General features: G+C 41.9%; 1 protein-coding gene across 2 annotated transcripts in view; it reads right to left on the bottom strand.

Annotated features, from left to right (window-relative positions):
- Positions 1–9,521, bottom strand: part of NAA16 (N-alpha-acetyltransferase 16, NatA auxiliary subunit) — a 36,948-nt gene extending 27,427 nt beyond the window's left edge. The window contains exons 1-5 of one of the 2 annotated variants that reach the window (XM_083624642.1): positions 9,353–9,521; positions 5,292–5,376; positions 3,574–3,678; positions 768–925; positions 90–224 (exon numbers count right to left, since the gene is read on the bottom strand). In XM_083624642.1, coding sequence (XP_083480768.1) covers positions 90–224; positions 768–925; positions 3,574–3,678; positions 5,292–5,376; positions 9,353–9,406 — 537 coding nt within the window. In that variant the 5' untranslated portion in view covers positions 9,407–9,521. The remainder of the gene's footprint in view (positions 1–89; positions 225–767; positions 926–3,573; positions 3,679–5,291; positions 5,377–9,352) is intronic. The other variant, XM_083624643.1, reaches the window with a different exon arrangement.
- Between the last annotated feature and the right edge of the window lie 3,310 nt (positions 9,522–12,831).

Raw genomic sequence — 12,831 nt, forward strand, 5'->3', positions numbered from 1 at the left:
CAACAGAAAATAAGTAATAATTCTGACTACAGTACAGTTACTCAGATTCTTAACTGTGTACAATAATTGACATTTTTAAAAGATCTTACCTGCTGAGTTTTTCTAAACTCTTCCAGTAATTTTAAGGCCATATCATAATCTTTTAACAAATGATATGCAATTGCATATCCAATCCAAGAAGCCCTCTGCGTGGGCCGCAGCTGCAGCAGCTGATACCTGGTCTCCTTTAAAGAGATAATGAATATAACTAAATATAATCTACCAAATAATTAATTTTGCCATTCTTAACCAACAGTGCAAAAGGATTCTGTTTAATGAAAAAAAGGATGAAGACTTAACAGCAAAGAAAACTAGAAAAGCTCAGCTGGACTTCTTATTAAATACTTATAACAGCAGCCCAACCTCTGACCTTAACTATGTTTACTAGCAAGTAAATTTACAATTTGCCACTGTCACTGCCACTCCTCCAGAATTAAAGAATAGTGTTGCAAGTAGCAATGGAAGGTACTACATCAAGAACGGTTTTCCATTTTGCCGTGTGCTACAATTTTGTAAAGTCCCCCCCCCCCCCAATTGTTCTGTACAATGGCGGTTTTGAACATGGCAAATAAATCATATACCTATAAGATGGTGCCCAGATAACATTGGCATGTCCATTTCCCCAACCTAATTAAACTCAAATGCTCCTCCCAACTCTAGTAAATATTCAGAGAGCACTTTGCAAGTTTTCAGTTAAGCTCAACACAAAAACTGGAGGAATTACTTACTCTGTAGCCTTCAAGATCCCTCATTTGGATCTGCAACAGTGAGAGATCTCTTAGAATTTGTAGATTGTCTTTATCCAATTTCAGAGCATTTCGATAGCACTTAATAGCTTCATCATATTTTTTATCAGAGCGCTGCAGGAGTCCATAAACATGCCAACCTAACAGAGTTAAGGAAATGCACTGTTTTTGGGGGTGGGGGGGATGGGGAGTTGAAGACAAATGTTTATAGTCCTGAAAGGATTCATAAATGAGTGTTATTCATTTATCTCAACTTAAGAGAATGAGCTAACACATATTATATTGAAGGATTTATATGTTAGCCATAGGAGTGATTTCAAATACAAAATACAACGCAGGAGTTAGCAATATGATGTGGCATTTAATAGCACTTTGATGTGAACAATGTTTTTGCACAGGCATTCAGCATTAATGGTATAATTGTGCATCTGCCAGTTAAATGTTAAATTGCCATTTTACCATAGCACTTCAACAGAAAATTGTGGAGAAGTTCCTTGGGTTAAAGAAGTCCAAAGTGCTCAGTTGTCTGGGAATCAAGAGATCCTGGCACCTAGAAAACTGAAGTATTTCCCAATCCTAGTGAGAGCTTATTCCTCATGAAAAATCTCCCATACTACAGTGGTGATGTAACCCTTCTGGACACTGCCAGACAAAGGCCCAGATGAACTGGAGGCCAAAGGTAAAGATAAGGTTTTGCTCCCATGCCAAGTTTGCATGCCAGTGTGGTGTAGTGGTTAAGAGCGATAGTCTCGTAATCTGGGGAACCGGGTTCGCGTCTCCGCTCCTCCACATGCAGCTGCTGGGTGACCTTGGGCTAGTCACACTTCTCTGAAGTCTCTCAGCCCCACTCACCTCACAGAGTGTTTGTTGTGGGGGAGGAAGGGAAAGGAGATTGTTAGCCGCTTTGAGACTCCTTAAAGGGAGTGAAAGGCGGGATATCAAATCCAAACTCTTCTTCTTCTTATATGACTAAGCCATCGGATACTCTGGTGCCATAAGCCAAGGGAGGAGGAAATCATGTGATATTAGGTATTCTTCATTTTCACAAAATAGCCTATTACTTGTTTAGTCCATGAGGCTGAGGTGATGTATGGACAAAACATATTATTTTCCTTAAAATTATATTGATTGTTTTTGCTACCTGCCTTTCTGCAAAAAAATTTTCTTTCCAGTAGCACCTTAAAGACCAACTAAGTTAGTTCTTGGTATGAGCTTTCGTGTGCATGCACACTTCTTCAGATACACTGAAACAGAAGTTGCCAGATCCTTCTATATAGTGAGAAGGTGGGGAGGGGTATTACTCAGAAGGGTGGTGGGAATGGGTGGTTGGCAGATAGCTGTGATGAGCCTGTTGACGACTCTTAACGACTGCAATAGGTCTTACAGGAAAAAGCAAGGGGTGAGAAGGTGAAAAATGGCTTTGTCATACCAAGAACTAACTTAGTTGGTCTTTAAGGTGCTACTGGAAAGAAAAAAAAAAAATTTGTTTTGACTATGGCAGACCAACACGGCTACCTATCTGTAACTGCCTTTCTGCAGAATGACTCAAATTCAAGGAGGCTAAGCAGCTGAGAAGGTGAAGCAGCTGCATGTCAGAAGGACAGAAGCATGATATGAAGGCAGTTCTTGACAACTGCTCTGTGAACAGAAAGCCAGGAAGAGCAGGCCAAGCAGGCCAGAGGAGACGCCAGGAGCCTGGCTCCCCCTGATCCAGCTGGCAGGTTTTCTCTGCCATAGAGTCATTGATTGCCATGGGCCCTGTGGGGAAGGAGCCCCCTCCCTGGTTTAGTAATCCAGGTGTGTTTTAATGGGCATTGATGTTTGCAAGTTCCTTTGACAGTTTGGTACCCTTAAAAGCCGGCTGTAGGTCAGGGGTGGGAAGTCCCTATGGGCAGATCCAGAACTGGCCCGGGCTCCGCAAACCATGTGGGCAGGTGGGTGGCCTCAACCACCTTTCCATCCCCTGACATTACAGGATGTCGAGTAATTCAAAGTTCAAGAAGCATCTGCAAAGGAAGAATCAGAAGCATGCTTTGCGGGTGCTCAGAATTCTTCCTTTATTTGAGCATGGACTTTCCTGTGCCCAGTGCCATATATTATTACATCAGGCCCAGGAAAGACAAAACAGCCTGGGGAGCAAACCTCTGAGGCTCAGAGGGCTAACTAGGCCCACAGGCTGGAGATTTCCACCCGTGCTAAAAACAAGCGTCACTGGAAAAACCTGCGTTCAAATTCCCACTCCACCATGAAACTCACTGAGTAACCTCAGGCAGTGGCTCTTTCAGCCTAACCTATAAGGCTGGTGTCTAGGGCAGGAGTCCACAGGATCCGGCCTGCCAGAATAAAAGGGTCCCCCATCCCTGCAGAAACAGAATGGCATAGTAAACATCACACGTTTTGTGCTGACCTACAGTAAGTACCCAGGAATCCAGTGTTATGACTAATACACTGCATTTTAGAATTTCCTAAATTTAACAGATTACATATCAAATTAAGTTGTTAGACCAGGAGGGGCTCATCTATGACCCACCAGTTGTTGTGGGACTAGAATTCCCATTATTCCTGATGGTTGGCAGGGAGTTTGAGTCCCAACAATATCTAGATGGCCACAGGTTAGCCACAGGTATGTTAGACAATATCTAATGGCCTAATCTATACATTTAAATATAAAATGCTCAAATTTGTTACATAACAAAGTATTCACTGGATAATAATTGAGAGGCGTAGAGAAAGAGGATTTCAGAACTATTAGGAAAAATTGAAATTGGTGTACTATTTGAAAGGATACACACATGACTTTTTACATCATTACGAAGGCCTTTGCGAACAAATGCATATGCTTCTTCTTTCTTCCCTAAACAATTCAAGGTCAGTCCTTTCATAGCCAAAGTTTCTGTAAGAAATATTTTATAATGTAAGAATCAAGTTTAAGCAACACACGTGTGATAAGTTTCACAATCCCCATCTAATAATAATAATAATAATAATAATAATAATAATAATAATAATCCAAGCGCCTCTTGGGAATACATGGATGCAAACACAGGTATGGATTCTCACCATCCCACACATCCACAAAAGCTTCTCATTCACTATTTTGTGGGGTGGGGCAGCTAGGTATAGAGCACACAGAAGAATGTGTACGTCATCCTTCTCTTGCTCTGCAGAATGGAAGGAGAAACCACTGCCCCGCTCCAACAAAGCAGCTCTGAATCAGAGTAAATCAAAGTGAAATTATTCAAGCTTAACTCAATAATAACCTATGACCAACAACTATCATGGAACATGCATTTATTTCCAGAAACCAGAGAGTTCTGATCTCTACACTTTCGGAACAGGGTGGTAGGAGAAAGTGTAACAGTTCAGGATACAGATTGTACTAGTATAAAACAAAATAAAGACTACCACAAAAGGGAACAGGTTTTGTACTGTAATGAGCTTTCAGACTTCTGGTGAGGATGCCCCCATATTAAAATACACAAACACACAAGCTGTGCAAGAAACATCTAGCATGTGAGAGAAAAGGCTGTAGTTCAGCTAATTCCCAATTTTGCTGGTTTTCTACTTATTTATAGATATAGGAGCAAAATCTACCATCTGCAGTTTGAAATGGCACAATTCACCTTACCACCTCATTCTTTTGTACATGTACACCAGACCAAGACTGAATTCTCTAAGGTTCTGCTCAGAAGCATTCTCTGAAATTCCACAGGTGCCAGGAACATTTTGCAACTGGTGCAGATCCAATTTCACCCAAGTGACAATGCCTCGTCTCTAGGTTTGGCGACTGACATCTCCATCTGGCTAGCAGGCTGCAGCGTTTTCTGCTATTGCACACCCCCACATCAAAAGATGCTGCTGCATGCCAGCCAGTCGTCCGATCATGGGAGATTTCTTGTTGTTTTATTCTGAATTGTTTTATTTGATGTTTTAATGTGCTGTAAACCGCTTTGAGATTTTTCTTTAAAATATAAATTGGTATAGAAAAGGAATAATAAGAAATGTCACTGCCAAAAAAGGCAACTAGACAGTCTGCTGTGGCAAACGTAACCTAGGTTTAAGGTGCCATTTGGCACTTAGCTTATGTGGCTGAGTTTCTACCACTGCTCAGAAGAAAAGGCTTGTTTTAAATTATTTCAAGATACTTAAAGTTTAAAATTTATCATTTAAATGGTGTAAAACAAACACTCTGAATATCTGCTGGGTAAACAAACAGTTTGCATCCTTTAAGACAGGGACGTCCAACTCCAAAGAGATTGGAATAAAAAACTGGGGGGAGCGGAGGTTCAGGTCAAAGTTGTTGAGCTTTTTTTAGGGAGGGGGATACAAAAATGTTGAACTTTAATAAAAAGGGGAAGGGGAAAACTCCGTTTTCCTGGATGCTCTTTTGCCACCGGAAAGGAAAGGGAGCCAAAACCACCCGAGGATTGACCACTAGATCACGATCAACCAGTTGGACACCCCTGCTTTAAGAAAATGAATAAATTAAATTAATAATGCACTTACCTCCATGCTCAGCAAACTTTGGATTGGAAAGGATCATCTTACAGAATTTGAGTCCATTTTTGTACTGTTTTTGTTCATAACATTTCTAGGAAGGGGGAAAAAATAAGATTAGGTTACACCTATCTTAAAAAGTAATCTCTTACTTAACTTAGTATCACAATTCATTAGCTTCTTCAGTGGCACTTCAAATCACTGACAAGATTGCCTTTTAATGAGATCTCTGAGGGTCAAACTATATAACACAATCAAATATATGCAGGGAAACTGACAGTAGTTTTCAAAAATGAAAAACAGCAGTGGGAGAGAATAGTTCCTAACTTTTTTCCTTTTCCTTACCTGCCATTTCCCCTTGCTAAATGCCTCCAGGTGTCCAATAAGAGTTCTGACAGGCAAACTGGGCCATACAAGTTATAGTTAAGCAATGATTTTAAGTGAACAATAAAAGTTCTCACTCTGCTCTTCCCCTGCTCCTGCCATACTCTAGGCAACAAGTCGGGAGTCTGGCTTGCTGTGGTGTTCAAACCAGGAGCTGTGGTTTATTTCCTCCAAACAAACCACCAGCAGAATGCAAAGAACAAACCTTTGTTACCACTCATGGTTTGCTTAGAGAGAAACAAACCACAAATCCAGCTTCAGGAACTACAAGCTGGGCTCTGGCTTGCTGCTTGGTGATGCAGCAGAAGCAGGAGTGTGGAAGGAGTGAACTTCTCAGCAGCTTGAACCAGTGTACAGTACATCCAAATTAAACAAGTCTGTTTTCAGCTATGCAGTATGTGAACCAGGCCTGTGTGTCTCTGTGTGCACATTTAGCACGCCCAAGTCAGAAAAGAGTTGGCTTAATTTGCTTTCCAACAGCAACTGTCTGTTGAATTAAAATTTTCCTATGTTCTTGTTAGAAATGCCATCAAACCCAGTGCGGCTTACTTCTGACTAAGCCTCCGTAGACTTGGGAGTTTCTAAGTTGCAGAAATCATGGTGAGAATTGTAGCAAGGTGGTTTTTATTCCAGATTGTTTGCCTCTAGGTCTACCAATCATCTTTGCTCTGGCTCTGCCCACCAATGTTATATACCTCCCAGCAGACTATCCTCCCAAGTGAAAAAACTTGCCATACCTACACAAATTAACTCCACTTCTCCCTATTTTCCCAGTAAAATACAGTATTAATACCGAGCAATTTTTCGCGATCAATAGCCTTGCGGCTACTGTTGCGTATAAGTATAATGTCTTGTCTTCTTCCTTTAGACTTCCTGGTACTATTCCCAATAGAAAACCTTCTAGTGTTTTTCTAAATGAATAAATTTTCCTAAAATTGGAAAAGTGGTATTATACCGACAAAAACAGGGGTTTGCCAAATTATTGGAGTATTACAATATATCCAAAACAATGGGAGAAATGGGAAGGATCTCAAAAGAGAAGATAGACAGGGACTGGAAGGTGTTTAAAGGATACTTGCAAAACCATATTGAAAAATCAGAACTCCTATTAGAATAAACAAGTTCTGTTTTAAATACTGAAATACTAAATAAGATGGATTACAATGTGTAACAGAAAAAGAAGCATGAAATTAGGTTGAAGGTGTATGAAAGAAAGTAATAGAAGTGGAAAGAAATTGCAATTGAGTAGATTGGAAGTCTAACACAAAGGTGGGGTGAGGGGTGGTGGATGGTGATGGGAAAAGGAATTATCTGTGGGATTGAGTGTAGGTATGTTTGAACATTTTTAAGGATTGTATCAAATGTATGTTTGTATGATTGTATATTCGCAATATGTGTGTATTAATGCTGAATTATTTTAATATAAAAGCTTTTCAAAAAAAAAATTTTAAAGTATTAATACTGAGCAGTTTTACAAAGGTTGGAATCTGAAAGAAATTGAATCAGAAGTATTTGAAATTAGGGGTTGCTGAAAAAGTTTAAAACAGGGATGCAGAAAAGGGAGGTATGGGGAAGTCGCCAAAATAAGGTTTAAGAAAAGAAAGGTGATGAAATTATACGTGTTTATATGTTTGTTTGTTAATGTGTCATGTTGTGAAGTGTCTGTTTTTGTTTGTTAATATATGTTGTAAAACCAATAAAAATTTATTATAAAAAAAAATACAAAGGTTGGAATCTGACAGTTTTTTAAAAACTTTTTGACTGCTCAAATACAATAAAAAACAGTCCATATGTTTAACATGGTAATTTATTAGTACAAGAAAGGGGGGAAATGTCAATTCCAAAAATGACAGTCTTTCAGAAGACTCCAGAAGCATTTCAAAACACCATGTGGAGGCCCCTTCACCCCATACCTACTGATTTATTATTGTCTTGGTGCCTGGGTCATCCAGTACATTGTGATGACTGGTTTTGTACGCTTCCTTTTGAAGCTTGTGTAGAGATGCTGCAGTGACAGCACACTGACTGCTAGGGTATACCGCTTCATGGGGAAGGAAAGCTGCAAGGACCCAGGGTGCGTGTTTCTAAAGGAAGGTGGTGGGCACAGGTGAACCTAACTCCTCCTAAGTTGGGGAAGCAGAAGACATGCATGGTTCACATGCAGAATGCAAGTTGGCTTCTGAACACAACCCACTCCCCCAAAACGACTGAAAGAGTTTTGTACGTTTGGGGCTTCAGGGGGAGCTAAGAAGAGTGGTTGGGGACCCGATTTAAAATGAGGGAAAGGAGGTGAAAAAGTTGCTTAAGTGCAGCATGATCCTAAGCTGTTTTACTCAGTCTTGTTTGATTCAGTAGAAATTATTCCCACTGGAGCGAGTTTAAGGGATGCAGCTTTTTGGGGTGTTCAATGGGAAACAAGCCCCACTGTGTCTAATGCAGCTTTACTGGGGTTGCAGCTGGACAGCATAATCCTATTGCATACTCATTTAAAATTAAACCCTGTCGTGTTCATGGGGTTGCAGAGTTGGAGGCGATCCTTTGCAAACAGTTATGACCATAACTTGGGTGGGTTTCGAAGAGGGCTCAACCCCACTCATGGAGGAAGGGCGGGCTCTCTGGGCTACCAGCCTGGGCTACACAAGAGGCTCGGATTCTGCCAGCTGGCTTGCCTTGGGGGGGGGGCCCTGGCGGGCCCAGCTGGGGGGCTGGAGCAAATCCTGCATTTCTCCCACGTCCTCGGTCCTGATGAAGCCACGCCGTGACCGGGCGGGGGATCTCCAGCGAGGGACAAGAAGCATGGGATATTCAGGGTGGGTGGGCAGGAGAGAGCAGGATGAGGCCTCCGGAGGAAGGACAGCAGGCAGATTTAACAAAACAAACGAAATGCAACTGACAGCAGAAGGGCGTGGGGGGGAGAGAGCGAGAGCCTAGGGCCGGATTTAGGTTTGATGCGGCCCTAAGCTACTAATGGGGCCCTTTATATGTCCAGCTGTCCTTTGCCAACAACAAATTGTCACTGTTTTGTGTGTTGAATATATATATATATATATATATATATATATATATATACACACACACATATACATATATATATATACATATATATATATACACATATATATATATATATATATATACATACATATATATATATATATATATATATACATATACATACATATATATATATACACATATATACATACATATATATAGATAGATAGATAGATATATGCTATATGGTAATTTATGGACCTAATGGGTACCTAAAGCCATTTGCACATAACGAAATAGGTATTTTATCAAAGCAATTGCTGAACTGAAATGCAATTAAGAAGTACATTAAGAGGGAGAGACAATTAAGTATATTAATAGTGAGAGAATTAAGAAGTATATTTTGGAGGGGGGGCCCTAAGCTATAGCTTGTTTAGCTTCTATGTAAATCCGGCCGAGAGGGCGCCAGGAGGGGAGCCGAGAGAGGCCTCCGCGTCCCTCCTCCTTCCGAGGGGAGGCCCGGAAAGGTGGCGGGACGGAAAGGAGGGCTGGGTCGGGGGGCTCAGCTCCAGGGCGGGCGCCGCACAAAGGGAAGGAAGGCGGGGGGGGGGGTGACGAGGACGACGAGGGTGCTGCCCCCCCCAGGCGACCCCCACCCCCACCCCGAAGAAGGCCCTGCCCTCTCTCCTCACCAGGACCCTCTTGAAGAGGTTGCTCTCCTTGGGCGGCAGCGGCGCGGCAGGCATGGCGGGGCTTCGCCGGCAGCCCGCGATGGCCCGGGCGGGCGCGGCCGGCCCTCAGCTCCCTCGCCCCGGCCCGGCCCAGCGCCGCGCAGCCCGCCGACCCCTCTCCTCCCGCCCGACGCCGAGCCCTCCGGAGCGCCCCTAGCGGCGGCGGCCGGGCGTGAGGGGAAGCGGCTTCCCGGCCCGCTGCCTCAGGCCCGGAGGAGGAGGAGGAGGAGGAGGCGTCGCCGCCGCCGCGTGGGCCGTGGAGCCGGAGGGAGGAGGGGCTTCGCGGGCTCTCGCCTGACGGTGACACCGCCCGAGGGGCAGCGAAAGGCCTCAGGAGGCACGTCGGGCCTAGAGAGACGGGAGGCCTGAGGGAAAGAAAGCGGAGCTGAGGGAGTTTTTATTGGGGGGGGGGGTGTCTCATTCTGTGTGTGTGTGTGTCTTCACTGCCCAAAGACCCCCGAGGACCTCCAGAGCCAGGGAAACGGTTCTAGAGAAGAACGCGGCGAGGAAGAGGTTAACCGGAAGCGGCACTCTGGCCTTCTGGGACTTGTAGTCGTCAGGGGCTCTGGGAGCTTCGTCGTTTCGCGAGGACTTCCTCCTTCCCCCTGGGGGGCGGGGCGGGGGGGGTTTTCTAATATTATGGATGTTTGTAATTTTCCCAAATAGCTCCTAATAATAATAATAATAATAATAATAATAATAATAATAATAATAATAATAATAATAATAATAATAATTTACTTATACCCCGCCCATGTTTTTTTATAAATAAATTTTATTACGTTTCTTACAAATATAACACGTACCACAACAAAAGAACAAAGAAAAAAGAAAAAAAGACAAAATCACAAATATGAACAAACAAAAAAAGAGAACAAATTACCAGTAAATACCTAAACAACACAAATCAATTAGTGATTTAAACTTCTGTCCACATAAACATGTTTTGGACTTCCTCTAAGTCCTCCCATCTGAATTTCCTTGTAAATAAAATGTAGCAGTTTTCTGATATCATTTTTAAAACACAGTATTCCAATTGAAATAAAATTTCTTAACTTTTCTTAAAGTTCTAAGTCTTATTTATTTAATTAACTCTTAATTTAGTCCCAGGCCTATTTTGGTACTTTTAAGTAATTTCTAATTTTTAATATCACAGTATTTATTCAAATAGTCTTTGAATTTCTTCCACTCTTCTTGGTATTCCTCTTCTTTCTGATCACGGATTCTTCCAGTAAGGTCAGCCAGCTCCATATATTCCATCATTTTCATCTGCCATTCTTCCACAGTTGGTAGTTCTTGTGTTTTCCATTTCTTGGCTATTAAAATTTGAGCAGCAGTTGTGGCATACAAAAATAACTTTACATCTTTCTTGGGCAATTCAGAACCTATTATTCCAAGGAGAAAGGCCTCTGGTTTTTTAATGAATGTATATTTCAACATTTTTTAAAATTCATTATAAATCTTTTCCCAGAAGTCTCTCACCTTGGGGCATGTCCACCACATGTGATAAAAGGTAACTTCCTTTTCTTTACATTTCCAACATACATTATCACAACTATGATAAATCTTGGCTAATTTAACCGGAGTTAAGTACCATCTATACATCATTTTCATTATATTTTCCTTTAACATCGTACATGCAGTAAACTTTACCCCTTTCTTCCATAATATACCCCGCCCATCTGGCTGGGTTTCCTCAGCCACTCTGGGTGGCTTCAAACAAAATATTAAAATAATCTGTTAAACATTAAAAGCTTCCCTAAACAGGGCTGCCCTAAACAGCCCTTCTCATCTTGCAAACTCATAAATATGAACAACCTAAAGTAATGGTTGACTCCGTTGAGTACTGTAAAGATAATAAAACTAAGCATGTACGTTTGATAACTACTGAAGGAGAGCAAAAGTGTGTTCTCTTCTTCAACAGCCCTCACCCCATTTCCTTCTCTAATGAATAAAAGTATATTCCAGTTTAGTTAAATAAAACCATCAGTCAGCACAACAAATACAATGAACATTTATAAATCACACGGGGCATTTGGGGAAACAATTTTAGAGGATATTGGAGGTAGGAACTGTTTCCAGATAAACAGAACAAAGGAATACACAAGTAATTAAACATTAGGTTTTAATCATAGATCCATGGGTGCTCACAGCTTGTGTAGTGGAATGGAAGATGGGAGCGGCTGAGGCTGCTAAAACGAGGGGGAAATAAAAGGTTCACTAAAATCAGTGAAACTTCCTGCTTAGTCAATGGGGACGGATCTGGCTTAGAATTCCTGCTCCGATTTAAGCAGCAATCCTATGCACAAGAAGATGCCCTATATAGTGTGGGCCTGCATTTCTAGTCCCTGGCTGTGTGTTCGTACTATACAATTATTATTATTATTATTATTATTATTATTATTATTATTATTATTATCATCATTAGACACTTGTGACCTGCCAATTTGGCCAGCTTGGGCCAGGTGTTTTGCTAAAAGACTTCTAGTGTATGGGAAGCTAGAATTTGTGTCAGTACCGATGGTCAGGCAACAAAGGTCCGTATAGTTAAAGCTATGGTTTTCCCAGTAGTGATGTATGGAAGTGAGAGCTGGACCATAAAGAAGGCTGATTGCCGAAGAACTGATGCTTTTGAATTATGGTGCTGGAGGAGACTCTTGAGAGTCCCATGGACTGTAAGAAGATCAAACCTATCCATTCTGAAGGAAATCAGTCCTGAGTGCTCACTAGAAGGACAGATCGTGAAGCTGAGGCTCCAATACTTTGGCCACCTCATGAGAAGAGAAGACTCCCTGGAAAAGACCCTGATGTTGGGAAAGATGGAGGGCACAAGGAGAAGGGGACGGCAGAGGACGAGATGGTTGGACAGTGTTCTCGAAGCTACCAGCATGAATTTGACCAAACTGCGGGAGGCATTGGAAGACAGGAGTGCCTGGCGTGCTCTGGTCCAGGGGGTCACGAAGAGGCGGACACGACTAAACAACAACCACCGATGGTCAGCTATGATAATTAAACTTAAACGAGACTGCCTTAATGTTTCCAGAAGCAACTACCATGCTGAAAGTAGTTGGTGAAATTGCTGACTGGGAAACTTGGGGTATTCCCTGAAATTATAGGATTCTTCAGAACTGTAGAGAGCAGTATTGCTCAGCCGTTGAACTGTGTTTGAATCTTAAAACGTGTTGCTCAACAGCGTGAGATATGTAAAATGTTTCTTCTTTTTTTGCTAACCATGCCTGTCAAAGCAGTTTCCTATGAGCTTATGTATGTACGTAATTGGCCTCCACAGTCATTTACGGACTCATTGTTAAAACCGTGTTTATGGAAGACAATCTTACTCGGCTACGAGTGATTGCCAAAGAAGGTTAATACATAACCTGTTGGCTCATGCTCAGGATACCAGAAACATAGAAAACTAATCTTTTCCCCCCCTTTACAAT

The sequence above is a fragment of the Podarcis filfolensis genome (assembly GCF_964270895.1).
Source record: "Podarcis filfolensis genome assembly, chromosome: 7".
Taxonomy (NCBI): Eukaryota; Metazoa; Chordata; class Lepidosauria; order Squamata; family Lacertidae; genus Podarcis; species Podarcis filfolensis.